We start from the raw sequence: 22,727 nt of genomic DNA on the forward strand, positions 1-22,727 counted from the left end.
ATTTGAATGATCAGTAGGGTGTATAAAATAAAGTTTGTGTTTTATTTTCTATTTCGTCAAAAAACATGGCCGTCATGGCTAAAAATAGAACACAGGGTAAAATGCAGTTTTTGGCTTATATCTCAAAAACTCCAGCATTTAGAGCAAATAAGACAAGAAGTTAAAGTATTTATTAGGTCAAGGTCTTCCTGTCCTGAAATTTTCAGCCGAATTGGGTAACTGGTTTTTCAGGAATAATGCCCCTGAACTGATGATTTTAAAGAAAATTTGCAGTGTTTGGTTATTATCTTGAATATTATTATAGATACAGATAAACTGTTAATAGCAAAAATGTTAAGCAAAGTAAGATCTACAAATAAGTCAATTTGACCAAAATTGTCAATTGACCCCTTAAGAAGTTATTGCTCTTAAAAGATTTTTTTTCACAATTTGTTCATCATGTTGACTTACTTTAAAAAATCTTCTCCTTTGAAACTGCTGTATCAATCTGATTTAAATCTTAGTTTGTTATTTGTTTCTATAATTTTTCATGAGTATATCTTGTTGTTTAAAACTCTTTTTATAACTGCTTATGTACTAAGCACTTTCAACTGCATTTTTGATTCAATTTATATGTTGATGTGTAGAGAATATTGTAAGCAATATATATTGCACTGTTATAAAATCTAACAAAGGACATTTACTATAATGGTTGACTAGTATGCATGAACCATGGACTAATTCAACAGTTGAGTGAGATGTAAAGGCTGACATTGTATATATATAGACTTTCTGAGATGAGAATGTTTTATAAATGTATCTCCTTAGAAGCATGACACATTCTATCTCCATAAAGAAAATGAATGCATTGTAATTTATTGTGAAATCAACTAGATTTGTATATAAATAAAACATAAAAAGTAAAATAGTGTGATTTTGCTTGGCTTTATTTCTTGGATTTCATTAAAAATGACAGCCACAATAAGAGCAATTTTTGTCTTGCCTGCAACTTCTGTCACAGAAAGCAAGATTCCTTTTATTTAAAGTCATAAATAGTGGTGACACATTCATTCTGTGTTAAATAGTTAATCACAATCCAAATTCAGAGATGTATAAAGCTTGAATGTAGTGTAGTAAATATGCCATAATGAAATGGGGGGTATCCTTAGTGAGATGACTCACAGTTTTATTCAAAACTCTCGTAATGCATAGTACTATCCACACTCATCTGTTTGTATTGAGAATCATCAGATTGAACTAGACTGTATCTTAATCAAGTGTAGGGCGAACTTATGCCCATTTCTTTCCAGAGGTTCCTAGTGGCTTTAAAAGGTATTTTAAGGATAGTACATGGCCTTTGTTACTTTGTTTAATTTACAAAAAACATTAATCTATTAATTTAGTTAATAAGGCATTGTTTACCAGGTGAGCGATTCAGGCTCTTGAGAGCCTCTTGTTTATATAAAGTTTTAATTCAGAAACCAAAAGCAAAGACGTCTTACCTTTTTTAACCACGAAAAGACTGAATTTTAAAAGCTTTCTAAGCAAATTGATTTATTACATCTGAATAGATTCTAAAAAAAATGTAATAAAAATTGCAATTTACATTTGATTCTTTACTAAAATTAAGAATTTGATTTAATATAAAAAAAAAAAAAAAATAGCAAAAAAACCCCAGAACTCCGATGAAAATTTCAAACGGAAAGAACCTAATAAATTGCTTAACCAAAAACTCAAACACATCAGACGAATGGATAAAAATTGTCATATTCCTGACTTTAATTTGTTCAGGTATTTTCCTGACGAAAATTGTGGATGAAACCTGGTTGTATAGCTATCTAAACATATCATGTGTGTGAGAGTCGCATACAATTTCATTATATTGACAACGATGTGTGAACAAAACAAATAAAACATAATTTGTAAAAATGTCAAAAATAGGGATACAGCAGTCAATATTGTGTTAAAATCTTCATCACTATAAAACTAAACAAATATGCAAAATGGCATATAGAAAAAGCACAATAGAAAAAAAGACAAGAATACTAATATTAACCATAGTACCATAGTATCATAACAAAATGATAGGATACATAATTACCCACGTCATATAGATGTTCCAGACCATATGAGTATTTGGACCGTACGCGTACGGTCCGGACCGTATACGTATACTCATACGGTCCGACCATACGCGTACGGTCGGGCCGTATGAGTATACGCGTACGGTCCAGTATGATCTGACCATACATGTTATTTGATCATATGGGTTAAATTGAAACAAGCATTATTTTTAGTTTTACAAATTGTTATTGATAATTTGTTACAATTATATAGATAAAATGAACAAAAAAACAATTGAAATTAGGTATTTGTTTAATTGTATATCTGAATCCTATTTTGGTACTCTCGCCCAAGGTGACACAATTCAAGTAACGTAATATTTTTTGCATTTTCATGTATGCAGTTCATGCATGTTCTTTTGCATTTGCATTTTTTAGTAAAGTTGCTAACTATTCTAAAACAATTGAACTCCCACTTTATGTTTTTCTTCCGATATCTTCAATTTCAGCGCTTATAATACAATTAATGTACTACTGATCGACATGCTTAATACAAGAGACTAGCATATTTAATTAGCGTGAATTAAAAACAATCTAAAATATAAAGTTTTTGTTTCAATTACAATTGAACTTTTTTATATTAATTTGATAGTTAAGTTATGTTGATCTGCTATATGCATTTGTATCTAATAAACTTGACCAACTTTTTAATATTAGTCAGACCGTACGCGTACGGTCCGACCGTATGAGTATTTTGAAAAAGTACGCATACGGTCCAGACCGTACGCGTACGGTCCAAATACTCATACGGTCTGGAACATAAATATTACCAATAAATAGACTAAACAGTAAAAACATGAAAAAGTAATCACAAAAATACAGTGCTCCGAGGGAAATTCAAAACGGAAAGTCCCTATTTACAAATTAATAAACAGAGACAAATAAAGAAACACTGTACGGTTAACAAGACCATCATGTTTAATTTGTGAAGTTGATACGGGTAATATAACAAGATTATAGTATCTTCCGATGAACTTTTTTTATAAAAAAAGGACTAGACTGGACGTTCGTTGACATAACCCCGGTTCATCAACTTTCTGCATAGTCTACAATTTTCAAATTAGAGTTCAGGGAATGGTCATGTAGTGCTTACTTTCGCTTTTCTTCATATATGATACATCCAGTTTCTATCCAAATGTCATTTGAGGATACAAATTGAGTGACCGCTTTATCTTAAAGCGTGATATTAACCTACCATTTCAACATAACTAAGAAAACCAAGCATTTGATAATCAAGTGATAAAAATTTATCAAATAAGTACAATAATATCTACGATAGGAGTTTACTTTGGATGTAACTTTTTACTATTAAGGTACAGTAACAAATCAGTAGAACCTTTTAGTAGTATGGAATTTCAATGCTCATTTTCAACAAAAACAGATTATTTACTAGTTTATGATATGTTTATGACGAGCAAACATGTAATTTAAAATTTCCTTTTTATCGATATTTATTTTAAGAAGTCAAAGAAGTCCCCTTTATAAGTGCTTATTTGGATTGAGAGTTGTCCCATTGGCACTCATACCACATCTTCCTATATCTATTAGCTCATGATAATATGCTCCTATATAAACAAGAAGATGTGGTATGATTGACAATAAAACGAATCTCATCAATAGACCAAATGACACAACAGTTAACAACTAAAGTCACCGTATGGCTTTCAACAATGAGTAAACCCAAAATATAAATGGCCTCGTTATGTTATGAAAAATTTAAACCAATTCAACTGGGAAAACTAAAGCCTGGTTTATGTACACAATAATGAATCAAAAACAAATATGATATAGAGCAACAAACGACAACCACTAAATTACAAGCTCCAGACGTTGGACAACCACATACAGAATGTGGCAGGGTAAAACTAGTTAGATGCCGTCTACCCCCTTCCCCCTTCCATGGGACTGTGATGCAACAGCGTTAAACAAGGACAATGACTGTAATGATTTAAACATTCGTTCGTAATATATAGATTTCGCTGTTTAAACGTTCAAATCTTATATTCTACAGGCAAATCAACATACTATCCTTTTCGCCGCTTTTATAAGAAGGATATTGCAATTATTTTGTTTTACAAAAATTGCAGTCGTAGAAAAATGCACCGTTACATGTCCATATGTCAACTTTATCTACGACAGTACAACGTCAGTGAAGTTTTCTCCTTTGCATTATGTGTTTATTCTTTCATTCTAAAAAAAATGAATGTTTTAATAGCTGAAATTTAATATCTTCCAATATGCTTGAAACCAGTTATTCAATAACTTGATAGACGTTTAAATAATTATTCAGTCTTTTAATGATTTTTTAAATGAATCAACGGATTAATTAATTGATTGGTGCTTAATGTCACTTTCAATGCTATTGTACTATTTCGTGTAAGTCAGATTTTATTAGTGGAGGAAGCCGGAGTTGCCGGGGAGAACCACCGACATACGTTAGAAAAACTAACAATCCTAGTCAATGAAGATTGAAGTTGTGCACCTGATTCGAACTCACAACATCGGAGTAGTTGACCGGCAAGTGATACAGTAGTATGCACATGACTACTTATATAACTCGACCACCATCAAAAGACTACATGTAACATGAAAGTTGCAAAATGGACTCATTTTCAGTCAAAAACTAATTGTTCGAAAGATTTACACACTGTCATACAATAATGTTTGGATATACATGTTGTATTGTAATCGGAAATCCCGAAATATCTGTTTATGAAAATAAAAACGTGTAATAAGTCGATGAGATACAAACTCTCATCGACATACATGAATAAAATACAAAAATAAGGAAGCAATGGACGTGGTTGTTAAATTTTAAATATGCTTTATTGTGCTTCTTTGTTAAATATTTGTTTGTTCTGCTTGAGATTTAATTTTTTCTCTCAACCTAACAAAGTCAGGAATTAAAATCACCAGACAATTTTTCATATAAATTCAAAACAATAAGGTAATTAAGAAATAAAATTTTAGCAAAATTACAAACATCAGATGATATCGGCAACTGTTTATTAGGACTTTGGATTTAGTCAGGCATAGATGCTCCTAATTGGCCATTGTTATAGTATAGTTCGTTTCTGTGCGTGTTAAATTTTAGTGTTGTGTTTTTGCTGTGTCGTAGTTCTCCTCTTATATTTGATGAGTTTCACTTAGTTTTAGTTTGTAACCCGGATGTGGTTTTTTTCTCAATCGATTTATGAATTTCGAACAGCGATATACTACTGTTGCCTGTATAGACATATTTGTTTGTAAAATAAAAACATTATTAAAAACATTTTCCGAATAGCATTTTTGGATTCACCTGCATCACATCCGGAACTTTTCATTTAAAATTTGGAATCCAAAAATGTATGAATATTTGAACTATTTAGGAGCAATATGGCAAAAGGATAATCTAGCAAATAGCCAAATTCACCTGCCATAAGCCAATTTTGCTCAGGGAGATTAAACATTAGTTTCTAACTAATTGTTATTTAACATAGGATAATTAAATAAATATACGTTATAATTTTTGTCAGCATCGACATTTTATAAAAGTCTCTGATTTATAAATGAAAATCTATCAAATAGCCAAATCCCTCCGCCATAAGCCAACTTTGCTCAGGGAGATGGAACCTTAGTTTCTAGCTAATTTCGTATTTAACATAGGGTAATTAAAGAAATATACGATATAAGTCATGTCACTATTGACATTTTATTAGTATCCATTTTATAAAACATGAACAAGTCGGCTTCAAGAATTATTTTGCACCATGTATAATAACGGACGTTTTTAATATTAATCATCAAAACTGAGCATATATGCTTTCGACCAAAAGAGTCAAACGTTTTGATATTTTTTAAGCAAAACCAAAACATTCAAATCGAGAGCAGAAATATACAATTCAAAGGCACGAATGTCCTTGTATGAAAAGACAATACAAATCAAAGTTAAACCATTAAAATGACAAACAATGGATTTATTGAAATATATTAATTTCACAGCGATGAGTCACGAAACCTGCAAAACTATATGATTAGACAAAGATAAACAATCCCTACAGCCTCAACAGTTTATACATTGAAAGTTCACACCATTTTCAAAATTAAATATTTATTTTAAATATAATAAGTTTGATATAAGTTATAGAAATTTTTTGTCGGACGAAATGTTACCGGTGGCGCAAAAAAAAATATAATGTAAGCTAACTTGAAATAGTGATAACAAACTCCAGTCTCCAGGTAGGAATTCAATCACGAAAATGTGTTTAATTTGCACATCTGGCGTATTTAATTGTAATACTGGTATCTTTGATAACTTATTACACCAATGGGTCGATGCTACTGCTGGTGGATGTTTCGTCCCCGAGGGTATCACCAGCCTAGTAGTCAGCACTTCGGTGTTGACATGAATTATATTGTCCTTTTTAAAAATTTCTTGTTTACAATTTTTTTTTTCGAAAAAAAGGAAGAGATTACCTTAGCCGTATTTGACACATCTTTTGGGAATTTTAGGTCCGTATTGCTCTTCAACTTTGTACTTGTTTGGCTCTATAACTATTTTGATCTGTGCATCTCTGATGAGTCTTATGTAGCCGGAAACGAGCGTCTGGCGTATCAAATTGTAATCCTGGTACCTTTGATAACTAATTGCACAACTGAGCAAGTACACACTGTGACAGTCAGTGATAAGTCCCATTAGATGATTTCAATTGCGACAAAAGAACGTGTTTTTACTAACCATGTTTCTGCAGTGTTTCTTTAGAAAATTTATGTACCAAGTCATGAATATGACAGTTTTTAATCTAATTAAAACACAGATATCTAATTTTGTTATAATCATATGATAAACGACCACGCGTTAAATCAGATCTGAATTTAAATCAGATTGGGTAGTTATTTTCTATTGACATCGTTTGTTAATAATGTCTGTTGTTGGATTTTGTCAATTTTTAATGAATTTACTTGGAGTTCGATTTTTTGACAGAAATATAACATTTCACTCTACCAAAATTAGATGGCGTCAATGAAACTTTAAAATTTTTAAGAGTATTTTAAAAGTTTTCTTAGACGAAAGACAGGTATGGGCGTTCAAGATAGTGATAACAATGTCTCATTTCAAACCTCATTTTTCATTTGCAATTTGACATTTCTCACTTCTGATTTCTAAATGAGAAGTGTACAGATTGAACTGAGAAACATTCACTTGGATGTTAGGAATGTTAACTTGTCAAATATAAAAATGAAAACCGTAAAATAGAGAATTATCTAGTTGGAAGGTCAAATCAAAACTGAAAAATAGTCAACTTAAAACTAAAAAAGGTCAAGACGAGAGACTCCTCACTTAATTTAATTTGATAGTTTATTCAGTATTAGCTCTATTAATTTATTAGTATGAGCTGTTCTCCATTAATTTATGAATAAATAAACAATTCATCATAGATACCAGGATTACCTCTTCTTAACCATGTTAATTGATAAGTTATTTCATTATAATGTTTACGACAATGTGTGATCAAGTCACAATAACTGTGTATGATTTTTTTCGCATAAAAAAGATCTTTATATAGACAATTGACTAGTTAGCCAGAGTAAGATTTGAAACTAATTGTTTAACTTGTCTTTTCAGTTCTATTTGATTATGAACGTTGCTGTGTGTGGTATTGGTTTTTTCCCAGACACATGGAGTAACACCCCTAGTGCCAAGCCATGGAGTGATAAATCTGAGTTCACAGCCAGAGATTTCTACCGTGCCAAGAATCAATGGTACCCGACATGGAATCCTGACAATAATGATGGGGAAGATGCTGCTCTTAAAGTCAATTATGTCAAAGTTTGGAAGATGAAACCATGAACTTGATTATTTATTTATTAATAAAATGTGTTTTTGTATTCGTGTGTGTTTATTTAAACTAATTATACCATGAAGATTTATCACCGGATGTATATTTGCATGATAATTACGATCAATGCCAAATTTAATGCAGGATCTGCCTTTCCTTTCCCCTAATGTCAACCCCGACTTTGATTGGGTTCTTATTTCTCAGTCTTTCGTTTCCGTGTTGTGTTTTGTGTAATGTTGTTTGCCGTTTGGTTCTAGTTTACTTTCAATCTGCGTTTGAATGTCCATTGAGTATCTTTTGCTGATCTTTTTAGATTAATATTTAAAGATAGATCCGTAAAAAAATAAAAATATTTACAGCATTGTATCACCACATGGATGGCCACTCATCGTTTTCATAAAAAAGAAACATAATACCACCAACAACATTCACAAAACCTTTTAAAAAAAAAAGGTTTTACTGATCACCAAATTAAGGATTATCCGTCCTACTTTTTTTCCTTCGCTATAAGAGGATGTACCAAATATGCCTCTGGTACAAACAACTCGTATTATAGTAGGGTTAGTAGAGGTAACTTTTTCTTCAATTGCAAGACAAGACAAGCAAATATAAACTTTATTCTTTAAAACAACTGTATACACATTGGTACAAAGAATAAAATAATTATACATAGTATAATTATGCATATTCATCCATTGCAATATATAATTGACCATCTTGGAACTTTCTTTTGCAATTACAAAAATATTTAAGAGTGAACATCATTTAAAAATTATTCTCATCAAGATTAAAGTATTTTGTAGTTTTACGAATAATTGAAGATTGGGTAAATATTCGGAGGGTTTCTCCTTTAATTGTCATATATTTCATTTTTAATATTATTGAAAATGAAGGGTGCTCCTCGTCCATTACCTTACAAAGTTCTTCTTCATTCGTATATTTCGATTTTTAGTGTAATCACTTATGACAGTCTTCAAATGGTAAGTAAATGAATGCTTTCTAAAAAGTAAAATCACAAAAATACTGAAATACGAGAAAAATTCAAAAAGGAAGGTTCCTAATCAAAAGGCAAAATAAAAAGCTCAAACACATCAATGTAGTCTCTTAATTTTATATGTATAATTTTAATATCAAACAACCCATTGTTGGGTTGCTGCCACTTAATTGGTAATTTTAAGGAAATTTTGCAGTTTTTGGTCATTATCTTGAATATTATTATAGATAAAGATAAACTGTAAACAGCAAAAATGATCAGCAAAGTAAGATCTACAAATAAGTTAATATGACCAAAATTGTCAGTTGACCCCTTAAGGAGTTATTGTCCTTTAATGACAATTTTTCACAATTTGTTCATCATATTTGCTAACTTTAAAAAATCTTCTCCTTTAAAACTACTCAACCAAATTCAACCAAACTTCATTTGAATGATCAGTAGGGTGTATAAAATAAAGTTTGTGTTTTATTTTCTTATTTCGTCAAAAAACATGGCCGTCATGGCTAAAAATAGAACACAGGGTAAAATGCAGTTTTTGGCTTATATCTCCAAAAAACTCCAGCATTTATAGCAAATAAGACAAGAAGTTAAAGTATTTATTAGGTCAAGGTCTACCTGTCCTGAAATTTTCAGCCGAATTTGGTAACTGGTTTTTCAGGTATAATGCCCCTGAATTGATGATTTTAAAGAAAATTTGCAGTGTTTGGTTATTATCTTGAATATTATTATAGATACAGATAAACTGTTAATAGCAACAATGTTAAGCAAAGTAAGATCTACAAATAAGTCAATTTGACCAAAATTGACAATTGACCCCTTAAGGAGTTATTGCCCTTTAAAGACTTTTTTCACAATTTGTTCATCATGTTGACTTACTTCTTCTTTGAAACTGCTGTATCAATCTGATTTAAATCTTAGTTTGTTATTTGTTTCTATAATTTTTCATGAGTATATATTGTTGTTTAAAACTCTTTTTATAACTGCTTATGTACTAAGCACTTTCAACTGCATTTTTGATTCAATTTATATGTTGATGTGTAGAGAATATTGTAAGCAATATATATTGCACTGTTATAAAATCTAACAAAGGACATTTACTATAATGGTTGACTAGTATGCATGAACCATGGACTAATTCAACAGTTGAGTGAGATGTAAAGGCTGACATTATATATATATATAGACTTTCTGAGATGAGAATGTTTTATAAATGTATCTCCTTAGAAGCATGACAATTTATTCAAAACTCTCGTAATGCATATTAATGTGTCATTCATTTTTAATGAAATCCAAGAAATAAAGCCAAGCAAAATCACACTATTTTACTTTTTATGTTTTATTTTCAAAACTCTCGTAATGCATAGTTCATTAATGTGTCATTCATTTTTAATGAAATCCAAGAAATAAAGCCGAGCAAAATCACACTATTTTACTTTTTATGTTTTATTTTCAAAACTCTCGTAATGCATAGTTCATTAATGTGTCATTCATTTTTAATGAAATCCAAGAAATAAAGCCAAGCAAAATCACACTATTTTACTTTTTATGTTTTATTTATATACAAATCTAGTTGATTTCACAATAAATTAATGAATGACACATTCTATCTCCATAAAGGAAATGACACATTCTATCTCCATAAAGGAAATGAATGCATTGTTATTTATTGTGAAATCAACTAGATTTGTATATAAATAAAACATAAAAAGTAAAATAGTGTGATTTTGCTTGGCTTTATTTCTTGGATTTCATTAAAAATGACAGCCACAATAAGAGCAATTTTTGTCTAGCATGCAACTTCTGTCACAGAAAGCAAGATTCCTTTTATGTAAAGTCATAAATAGTGGTAACACATTCATTCTGTGTTAAATAGTTAATCACAATCCAAATTCAGAGATGTGTAAAGCTTGAATGTAGTGTAGTAAATATGCCATAATGAAATGGGGGGTATCCTTAGTGATATGACTCACAGTTTTATTCAAAACTCTCGTAATGCATAGTACTATCCACACTCATCTGTTTGTATTGTGAATCATCAGATTGACCTAGACTGTATCTTAATCAAGTGTAGGGCGAACTCATGCCCATTTCTTTCCAGAGGTTCCTAGAGGCTTTAAAGGGTATTTCCAGGATAGTACATGGCCTTTGTTACTCTGTTTAATTTACAACAAATATTAATTTATTAATTTAATTAATAAGGCATTGTTTACAAGGTGAGCGATTCAGGCTCTTTAGAGCCTCTTGTTTATATAAAGTTTTAATTCAGAAACCAAGAGCAAAGACGTCTTACCTTTTTTAACCACGAGAAGACTCTGAATTTTAAAAGCTTTCTAAGCAAATTAATTTATTACATCTGAATAGATTCTAAAAAAAAATGTAATAAAAATTGCAATTTACATTTGATTCTTTACTAAAATTAAGAATTTGATTTAATATAAAAAAATAGCAAAATAAAACCCAGAACTCCGATAAAAATTTAAAACGGAAAGAACCTAATAAATTGCTTAACCAAAAACTGAAACACATCAGACGAATGGATAAAAAAATGTCATATTCCTGACTTTCATTTGTTCAGGTATTTTCCTGTGACGGAAATGGTGGATGAAACCTGGTTGTATAGCTATCTAAACATATCATGTGTGTGAAAGTCGCATAAAATTTCATTATATTGACAACGATGTGTGAACAAAACAAATAAAACATAATTTGTAAAAATGTCAAAAATAGGGATACAGCATTCAATAATGTATTACAATCTTCATCACTATAAAACTAAACAAATATGTTAACATAGAAAAGCAAATGACATATAGACAAAGCACAATAGAAAAAAAAAGACAAAAATACTAATATTAACCATAGTACCATCGTATCATAACAAAATGATAGGATACATAATTACCCATGTCATATAGATATTACCAATAAATAGACTAAACAGTAAAAACATGGAAAAGTAAGATCACAAAAATACAGTGTTCTGAGGGAAATTCAAAACGGAAAGTCCCTACTTACAAATTAATTAACAGAAACAAATAAAGAAACACTGTATGGTTAACAAGACCATCATGTTTAATTTGTGAAGTTGATACTGGTTATATAACAAGATTGTAGTATTTTCCAAAGAAGTATTTTAATAAAAAAGGACTCTCAAAAATAGGGATACAGCAGTCAATATTGTGTTAAAATCTTCATCACTATAAAACTAAACAAATATGTCAACAAAGAAAAGCAAATGGCATATAGACAAAGCACAATAGAAAAAAAAGACAAGAATACTAATATTAACCATAGTACCATCGTATCATAACAAAATGATAGGATACATAATTACCCATGTCATATAGATATTACCAATAAATAGACTAAACAGTAAAAACATGAAAAAGTAAGATCACAAAAATACAGTGTTCTGAGGGAAATTCAAAACGGAAAGTCCCTATTTACAAATTAATTAACAGAGACAAATAAAGAAACACTGTATGGTTAACAAGACCATCATGTTTAATTTGTGAAGTTGATACGGGTAATATAACAAGATTGTAGTATCTTCCGATGAAATATTTTTATAAAAAAGGACTGGACTGGACGTTCGTTGACATAACCCCGGTTCATCAACTTTCTGCATAGTCTACAATTTTCAAATGAGTGTTCAGGGAATGGTCATGTAGTGCTTATTTTCGCTTTTCTACATATATGATACATCCAGTTTCTATCCAAATGTCATTTGAGGATACAAATTGAGTGACCGCTTTATCTTAAAGCGTGATATTAACCTAACATTTCAACATAACTAAGAAAACCAAGCATTTGATAATCAAGTGATAAAAATTTATCAAATAAGTACAATAATATCTACGATAGGAGTTTACTTTGGATGTAACTGTTTACTATTAAGGTACAGTAACAAATCAGTAGAACTTTTTAGTAGTAAGGAATGTCAATGCTCATTTTCAACAAAAACAGATTATTTACTAGTTAATGATATGTTTACGACGAGCAAACATGTAATTTATTAAAATTTCCTTTTTATCGATATTTATTTTCAGAAGTCAAAGAAGTCCCATTTATAAGTGCTTATTTGGATGGAGAGTTGTCTCATTGGCACTCATACCATATCTTCCTATATCTATTAGCTCATAATAATATGCTCCTATATAAACAAAAAGATGTGGTATGATTGACAATAAAACGAATCTCATTAATAGACCAAATGACACAACAGTTAACAACTAAAGTCACCGTATGGCTTTCAACAATGAGTAAACCCAAAATATAATTGGCCTCGTTATGAAAAATTTAAAACAATTCAACTGGGAAAACTAAAGCCTGGTTTATGTACACAATAATGAATCAAATACAAATATGATATACAGCAACAAACAACAACCCTTAAATAACAAGCTCCAGACGTTGGACAACCACATACAGAATGCGGTAGGGTAAAACTAGTTAGATGCCGTCTACCCCCCTTCCCCTTCCATGGGACTGTGATACAACAGCGTTAAACAAGGACAATGATTGTAATGATTTAAACATTCGTTCGTAATGTATATATTTCGATGTTTAAACGTTCAAATCTTATATTCTACAGGCAAATCAACATACTATCCTTTTCGCCGCTTTTATAAGAAGGATATTGCAATTATTTTGTTTTACAAAAATTGCAGTCGTAGAACAATGCACCGTTACATGTCTATATGTCAACTTTATCTACGACAGTACAACAAACGTTTTACGTAGGCCAAGCCTTACATCAGTTAAGTTTTCTCCTTTGCATTATGTGTTTATTCTTTCATTCTAAAAAAAAATGAATGTTTTAATAGCTGAAATATAATATCTTTCAATATGCTTGAAATCAGTTATTCAATAACTTGATAAATTTTTTAATAATTATTCAGTATTTTAATGATTTTTTTTATAAATCAACAGATTAATTGATTCAATGGTGCTTAATGCCACTTTCAATACTATTGTACTATTTCGTGTAAGTCAGCTTTTATTAGTGAAGGAAGCCGGAGTTGCCGGGGAGAACCACCGACATACGATAGAAAAACTGACAATCCTAGTCAATGAAGATTGAAGTTGTGCACCTGATTCGAACTCACAACATCAGAGTAGTTGACCGGCAAGTGATACAGTAGTATGCACATGACTACTTATATAACTCGACCACCATCAAAAGATTACATATAACATGAAAGTTGCAAAATGGACTCATTTTCAGTCAAAAACTAATTGTTGGAAAGATTTACACACTGTCATACAATAATGTTTGGATATACATGTTGTATTGTAATCGGAAATCCCGAAATATTTGTTTATGAAAATAAAAAACGTGTAATAAGTCGATGAGATACAAACTCTCATCGACATACATGAATAAAATACAAAAATAAGGAAGCAATGAACGTGGTTGTTAAATTGGAAATATGCTTTATTGTGCTTCTTTGTTAAATATTTGTTTTTTCTGCTTGAGATTTCATTTTTTCTCTCAACCTAACAAAGTCAGGAATTAAAATCACCAGACAATTTTTCATATAAATTCAAAACAATAAGGTAATTAAGAAATAAAATTTTAGCAAAATTACAAACATCAGATGATATCGGCAACTGTTTATTAGGACTTTGGATTAAGCCAGGCATAGATGCTCCTAATTGGCCATTGTTATAGTATAGTTCGTTTCTGTACGTGTTAAATTTAAGTGTTGTGTTTTTGCTGTGTCGTAGTTCTCCTCTTATATTTGATGAGTTTCACTTAGTTTTAGTTTGTAACCCGGATGTGTTTTTTTTCTCAATCGATTTATGAATTTCGAACAGCGATATACTACTGTTGCCTGTATAGACATATTTGTTTGTAAAATAAAAACATTATTAAAAACATTTTATAAATCCGAATAGCATTTTTGGATTCACCTGCATCACATCCGGAACTTTTCATTTAAAATTTGGAATCCAAAAATGTATGAATATTTGAACTATTTAGGAGCAATATGGCAAAAGGATAATCTAGCAAATAGCCAAATTCACCTACCATAAGCCAATTTTGCTCAGGGAGATTAAACATTAGTTTCTAACTAATTGTTATTTAACATAGGATAATTAAAGAAATATACGTTATAATTCTTGTCAGCATCGACATTTTATAAAAGTCTCTGATTTATAAATGAAAATCTATCAAATAACCAAATCCCTCCGCCATAAGCCAACTTTGCTCAGGGAGATGGAACCTTAGTTTCTAACTAATTTTTTATTTAACATAGGGTAATTAAAGAAATATACGATATTAGTCATGTCACTATTGACATTTTATTAGTATCCATTTTATAAAACATGAACAAGTCGGCTTCATGAATTATTTTGCACCATCTAGAATAAGAACGGACGTTTTTAATATTAATCATCAAAACTGAGCATATGTGCTTTCCACCAAAAGAGTCAAACGTTTTGATATTTTTTAAGCAAAACCAAAACATTCAAATCGAGAGCAGAAATAGACAATTCAAAGGCACGAATATTCTTCTTGTATGAAATGACAATACAAATCAAAGTTAAGCCACAGAAATGACAAACAATGGATTTATTGAAATATATTAATTTCACAGCGATGGGTCACGAAACCTGCAAAACTATATGATTAGACAAAGATAAACAATCCCTACAGCCTAAACAGTTTATACATTGAAAGTTCACATCATTTTCAAAATTAAATATTTATTTTAAATATAATAAGTTTGATATAAGTTATAGAAATTTTTTGTCGGACGAAATGTTACCGCTGGCGCAAAAAAAATTATAATGTAAGCTAACTTGAAATAGTGATAACAAACTCCAGTCTCCAGGTAGGAATTCAATTACGAAAATGTGCGTAATTTGTACATCTGGCGTATTTAATTGTAATACTGGTACCTTTGATAACTTATTACATCAATGAGTCGATGCTACTGCTGGTGGACGTTTCGTCCCCGAGGGTATCACCAGCCTAGTAGTCAGCACTTCGGTGTTGACATGAATATCAATTATATTGTCCTTTTTAAAAATTTCTTGTTTACAATTTTTTTTCTCGAAAAAAAGGAAGAGATTACCTTAGCCGTATTTGACACATCTTTTGGGCATTTTAGGTCCGCATTGCTCTTCAACTTTGTACTTGTTTGGCTCTATAACTATTTTGATCTGTGAATCTCTGATGAGTCCTATGTAGCCGGAAACGAGCGTCTGGCGTATCAAATTGTAATCCTGGTACCTTTGATAACTAATTGCACAACTGTGCAAGTACACACTGTGACAGTCAGTGATAAGTCCCATTAGATGATTTCAATTGCGACAAAAGAACGTGTTTTTACTAAACATGTTTCTGCAGTGTTTCTTCAGAAAATGTATGTACCAAGTCATGAATATGACAGTTTTTAATCTAATTAAAACACAGATATCTAATTTTGTTATAATCATATGATAAATGACCACGCGTTAAATCAGATCTGAATTTAAATCAGATTGGGTAGTTATTTTCTATTGATATCGTTGGTTAATAATGTCTGTTGTTGGATTTTGTCAATTTTTAATGAATTTACTTGGAGTTCGATTTTTTGACAGAAATATAACATTTCACTCTACCAAAATTTGATGGCGTCAATGAAACTTTTAAATTTTTTAGAGTATTTTAAAAGTTTTCTTAGGCGTCCTTGGTTCATGGATTTCCATGACAGCAGCAACCGTTTAGGGGTGTGTCATTCTGTGCTATTGTGATTGTATGATTCTAATTCTATGATTAAAATGGTAATACTATAACATGAAAATTACGAAACACATCAAAAGTCAATCACCATGACTGAAGGTTAACCTGACCAAATAATATCTCCATCGAAATGAAAAATAAAAATGCTCATACGACTGTATACCAAATACCATTGACTTATAAATAGTTGTCCTCTAAGCTGGCCATATCCAAAACTCTTATGTGCAATATATGCAAAAGTTTCAAAGACATAAGACCACGACTGAGAATGCGAAACCAAATTCACTCCACGAACAGGAATCTGGCAATGCTTATACAACTGTTATCATATATCATTAACTCATTATTTATTGTTTCCCTGTATGCTGAACACATAGCAAACTTTAACATGTACACTTCGGAAAGAATGCAAAGTGAAAACACTATGACTCGGATGTAGGATATAATAATCTCAATGGAAATGCGATGAGTCAATACTTATACAACTGCATACAACATATCATCAACTAACCACTAGCTGTTACCTTTAAACTGACAGAATAGCAAACGTATACATTAGTGACGCAATCAACGACACTTCGTCGAGGCATGAGTAAAACGAACAGAAAAGAAAAGACAAAACGTTTACAAAAATTATGCCAAAACATAGATGCTAAGCAACACGACCCCCTATAAAAATCGGGGATATCAATTGCCTCGGAATGATTAATCTAATATTACTTGTATTATTACTTTTTCATTTTTTTTAGATGGTGGTAACTGTAGGGTCATTAGTTATCTTTTTGAGTATTGTACATATAACTGGAGGACTAGGATCAACTACATTCCAGCTGGTTCCCAACGGAATCAAAGTATCAATACCAGGTATGTGTAATATCTTTTATGTCTTAATTTAGCATTGATGTTTTTGGGCTAAAATTAGAATATAATTTTCTTATCATCTCTTAATCAAATCCCCTTCAGTATATGCTGGGACGTTAGATCAAAGAGATACCAGTTTGTGCCCTTGCAGATACCTAATTTTTGGTACACATTGGTAAAAACACTATTACCGATTTGCACTTTTACAGTAACAAAAATTCCAAAACTGCATTCCGTAAAATCGTACAATCAAATCAAATAATCGAATCATATGCAAATATCAAATATCATGTCGCCTATATAAATAGGGAGCAAATGAGACAACTCTCCACCCGAGTCGCAATCCATACAATATAATCAATTAGAGGTACAAGTACGTTCTTCAACACAAAAGCATGGACTCACACGGAACTGCAAGCTAGAAAGAGACCAAACATGACTAGTGTTAAATAACTCAAACAGGAAAATAAAGAATGAAAATGTTTTCATGCCTCCGCAACTGAAAGTAGGGGGTTCATATTGTTTTACCCCTGTCTGTCCGTCCGTCCGTCCGTCTCTCAGTCCTTCCGACCGTCCGTCCCATTATGGGTATATAGTTATTCCGCATAACTTCTCCTCCAGTTTGAATCCTAGGAAGTTTTAATTTATCTTGCTATTTATACATATATTGAAGGTGTGCATGTAGTCAGGGTTTTAATTTTTATTTATATTTGCTCTTTCGGGAGATAGTTGAACTATGTCACTTTTGGGGTATAAGCGGTTAAATGTTATAGTTTTTTTAAAATAACACTTTGCATTTGCTGGGGCATCAATTGTGTCTCCTAGACACAATGATATCTCAAAAGATCCTGCATTGACTTTTATATTATACAGCGGCTTCAGAGTCGACTGTGGGCACATCACTATGTCTAGTTTAACTTAACAGTACAGTACATGAATGATGGGAAATAATTGCTAAGCATCGTTTAAAATAACTGATATTGTATCAATATAATTCGATAAGTCTGGTATGCGTGGTTAGTTTTGCACTTATCACACACTGTGCACTGTGATAAGTTTTATGAAAACTATTTAACACATTATCAAAATTCTTTATAAGAATATTAATATATTGTAACCTTGTCATATTTTTTTAACTTGCAGTCCAAGGTTACGACAGAAATGCAATACATTTCAATATCAACAAACCGATAACTGGTATTGAAGCTGGAGAAAATACACACGATTTCTTTGGTTATGACAAATCAGGTAAAAATTAATAAAATATATATGAAACGTTTTCTGTATGCTGTAAATAACATCAAAAGGTCAGTCAATCTAATTTTTATGACCGAACTACTCATTAGGTCGTCCGTCAAGAAGAAAATCAAATTATAAAACTAATTATCGTATTACTAATAACCGTCATTGCCAGCGATGAGATTACTTAACCATCTTGATATTTCGAATATCAAATAATAATAGTTTCCAGTTCTTTGTTTAAGTTTGTATCTTTTGACAATTGAAAAGTAGAAAATTAATGGTAACTTTTCTTTATCCAACATGTTTACTTTAAAGTATCTACAAATGAAACATGTTCTGAAAAATCAGGCAATAGTACTGTAAAAGGAAAAAAAATCTTTTCGATTCAGAATAACATGTGTATTTATTTTAGTGATTAGATTAAGATAAGGTAAACACAATGTATTGCTTATCAACAAACACTGTTCCCTCATTGACATATGGAACAAGTGTTAAACTGAAATTAGTGTCTACTACCAAATTCATAGTCATAAACTTTCCATTTATGACAGTTGTTGTCCATTCGTTTGTTGTGTTTGGTTTTTTTGATTATGAACTTAATTCTGAATTTTCATCGGAGTTCGGTATTTTTGTGATTTTACTCTTTATTGCTTTTTCTTCTTCAAATATTTAGGTGATCATTGGGAATATACTTTTCCTGTTGCTGCCAAACAAGGAGATGTTATTAATTACTGGGTATGGGGAGAGAAACATTCACTAGGAGAAACATTAACAGGACAGACTATTACTCTTGGGCGTAAGAATTTTACAAATGTTATATAACATTAATATATGTAGGACTCAAATCTATGGCGGGTTCCAAATCTATGGCAGATTCCTAATCCATGGCAAATGTGACGTTACAAACGCCAAACAACTCAAATATATGGCAGATATTTGTTTTCTCCAAATCTATGGCAGATCTGAGGAGAAAGTAACATATAACGTCACAATTGAATAACGCCATATTACATCTTCGCCGCCGCTAACGATGGAGAAACCCATTGATTTCATCACCATTAAAGATGAAGGTATTTCCCTGATAACAATTTGCGTTAGGTTTAAAGGAAGATGTGACCTATTATCCCAAAGAGGGACAAAATGTGCTGTACCGGACGATGCCCGCGATAAATAAGGGCACCGCTATTTTTAATACCACATATTTTAGAAAAAAAGATTTTTAGTAATTACTGTTGTTTACTGTCTACAGCTGGCACAGTTTATAAAGTAAAAGATAAAATTGTCATTAATTAAAAAAGATGTGTTAACGATATTGCTGAAATAAATATTATTTGAAAATCTAAACTGTTCATTTTTATTTGGTACTTTTATTATATTTTTTTGTATAAAAAGCGGCCTGCTTGTTTGTTAAAGAACTTATTAGTTGGTTTAATGAATGGGTTAAACAGGTACCTTGCACAGATATATCTTTTTTTACAGGGACATCATTTTAATCCTGAAGTCTGTATTAAGGTATATGTATTTATAGTTATCAAAGGTACCAGGATTATAATTAATTTAATACGCCAGACGCGTCACGCGCGTTTCGTCTACATAAAAATCATTAGTGACGCTCAGATCAAAATAGTTTTTAAGCCAAACAAGAACTAAGTTGAAGAGCATTAATGACAAAAATTTCAAAAAGTTGTGCTAAATACGGCTGAGGTAATCTATTCCTGGGATAATAAAATAATTAGTTTTTTATATAGTATAACGGGATTTTTGTTTTGGTTGAACATTATGAAATGTTTATTTCACAAAGGTTTATAGACATGCTCCCATATATTTCCATTTGCTTAAGCCCATCATAAGTCGAAAATGTATTGTATTGTTTTCTTTTAACAAAAACGTTACCATAGATTTGGAAACAAAATAAATCTGCCATAGATTAGAAAATTGCAACACTTGACATAGATTAGGTTGTAAAACATCTGCCATAGATTTGAGATTGCATGACGCCACATTTACCATAGATTAGAAATCTGCCATAGATTTGGAACCCACCATAGATTTGAGTCTTGCATATATATTTTATATCAATTACTATAAATAAAAATATAATTGTATATCATTTTTCTATGTACATTCAAAACTGACAGTATCTTGATTAGCAAGCTGTTGGCTTTTATAAAAATATATAGAATCTAATTATTAAACCAATAAAGTTAACGTCAGAGGTAGCTGTTATAATTAAGTAAAATTAGGATTATATTTCTATCAAAATCATTTAATGGAATAATAACTTCTTATTTAAACTAAGAAGACAATTGAAACCCATCATCATAAAAAGATAAATATCACTATATATTCACAATATAAATGTTCAACAATCTTTTATAGTATTTCACATCTTGTTTAATTTTCCAATAGATTATATTTTAAATTTGACAAAACTATGTTGTTTTCCTAAAACTCTACCGCCTAATGGTGTGTTCAATCATAGATAAATTAATTTTTTACAGCAATGGTGGGAATGTCAACAACTTCAACTGTACCAACAACGATAACCGTACCATCAACAACCATATCATCAACTACACACTTAGCATCAACATCAACTGTAATATCAACCTCATCAAACGCCCCTACCAATAACGCCTTGACAACATCTGCCACGAAGCCCTTCGTTCCTGGTTCCAACATTACAACGATATCAGGAAGTCCCAACAGTACAGTTTTAATCGGAGGGACAAACGCATCATACTCTACGCCATCGGTATCATCTAGCAATACAACTATTGTACCAAATTCAAATAGCTCAAATAATAACTCAAGTGGACACAGTGCTTTTGGATATTCTACTCATTCTCCAAATCATATGTCTGGAAACTCTTCAAATTATATGTCTGGAAATTCTTCAAATCATATGTTTGGAAATTCCTCGAATCATATGTCTGGAAATTCTTCAAATCATATGTCTGGAAATTCTTCAAATCATATGTCTGGAAATTCTTTACATGGAAATATGACGGGAAGTTCAAATAGTACATCAGTATCAACTTCGAATACAGGTTCAAACAACATGACCTCAAACGTTCAAAATGGAACTGGTACGTCTAACGGATTAAATGTTGGAACTATAAATAAGGGGTCTTGTTGTAATAAAGGTATGTCTTACAATAAATGTACATTATTGAAGTCGTATTCAAACAAATAAAAGAAAACCATCTTGTTACATACAATTGATAGAATAAATGATTTGTAAGTTCATTGAACTCAATGTATTATATATTGAAGAATCAACTGTTCCATAGATACTTCCTTCTCATTTATATTTACTAGACGATGCCCGCGAAGTTGCGGTACAATGGGGCAAGTGTTGATACAAAGTGATTTTAAATTTCGAGGGCAGTACGTCGACTGAGTATGCGCGAAAGCGTATAAGCCACGGATCGATAACGGCTTCCGAATTGGGTTATTTTCTAAAAAAATGGCGATTTCTGTGGAAATAAATTGTTTCAAAGACAAATTAAGGAGGTACAAGACACTGCATTTATACGTCATTTCACAAATATTTCCGACTTTGTATGGTTTCAGAGGAGGTGCGGCTCAATAATATCTTGATGATGATGACTTTTTGTTTTGTTTGCTAATTATTTTGGTTTAGTTGTTATTATAGTATACTATTCCGTACTAACATTTAATAAATAATACTTTATGTAGATTACAATTGTCAACAATATCCTTGTCTGATAACAAAAAGTCATGTTATATTAAAGGGGATCTTGTAGCTAACGTACAACGTTTTCCCTATACTGTAATTGTTTTTTTCTACGAAATCTAATTGAGAAAAGCTTTATTTTCCGAGGAGTGAAATAATATGTACGATCACAATATTTTTGGTATCTTTAGACGTAGCTCACTTTCTTTTTCTTTTTTTAAACTTTATGTTTACTGTTTAAATATAACATGTATAATGTACTTATAACTAGATA

The 22,727-nt window shown here is 31.0% G+C and overlaps 1 protein-coding gene across 1 annotated transcript; it reads left to right on the top strand.

The window, feature by feature from the left end:
- Window positions 1–3,331: 3,331 nt before the first annotated feature.
- LOC143077020 (uncharacterized) lies at window positions 3,332–22,523 on the top strand. The gene is made up of 6 exons (XM_076252908.1): window positions 3,332–3,415; window positions 17,400–17,514; window positions 18,655–18,759; window positions 19,427–19,549; window positions 21,255–21,899; window positions 22,456–22,523. The coding sequence occupies exons 2-6, from the start codon at window positions 17,400–17,402 to the stop codon at window positions 22,521–22,523; spliced, it is 1,056 nt and encodes a 351-aa protein (XP_076109023.1). The 5' UTR covers window positions 3,332–3,415.
- Window positions 22,524–22,727: the final 204 nt, after the last annotated feature.

The sequence above is a fragment of the Mytilus galloprovincialis genome, chromosome 5, assembly GCF_965363235.1.
Source record: "Mytilus galloprovincialis chromosome 5, xbMytGall1.hap1.1, whole genome shotgun sequence".
NCBI classification, from domain to species: domain Eukaryota; kingdom Metazoa; phylum Mollusca; class Bivalvia; order Mytilida; family Mytilidae; genus Mytilus; species Mytilus galloprovincialis.

What these genes read in the sequence shown, in the direction of transcription:
- LOC143077020 (XM_076252908.1), top strand. Translation starts at nt 17,400, where the DNA reads ATGGTGGTAACTGTAGGGTCATTAGTTATCTTTTTGAGTATTGTACAT. An exon ending in ACAGACTATTACTCTTGGGC is followed by an intron (nt 19,550 to 21,254) that starts GTAAGAATTTTA and finishes AATTTTTTACAG; the next exon opens with CAATGGTGGGAATGTCAACA. An exon ending in GGGGTCTTGTTGTAATAAAG is followed by an intron (nt 21,900 to 22,455) that starts GTATGTCTTACA and finishes TACTTTATGTAG; the next exon opens with ATTACAATTGTCAACAATAT.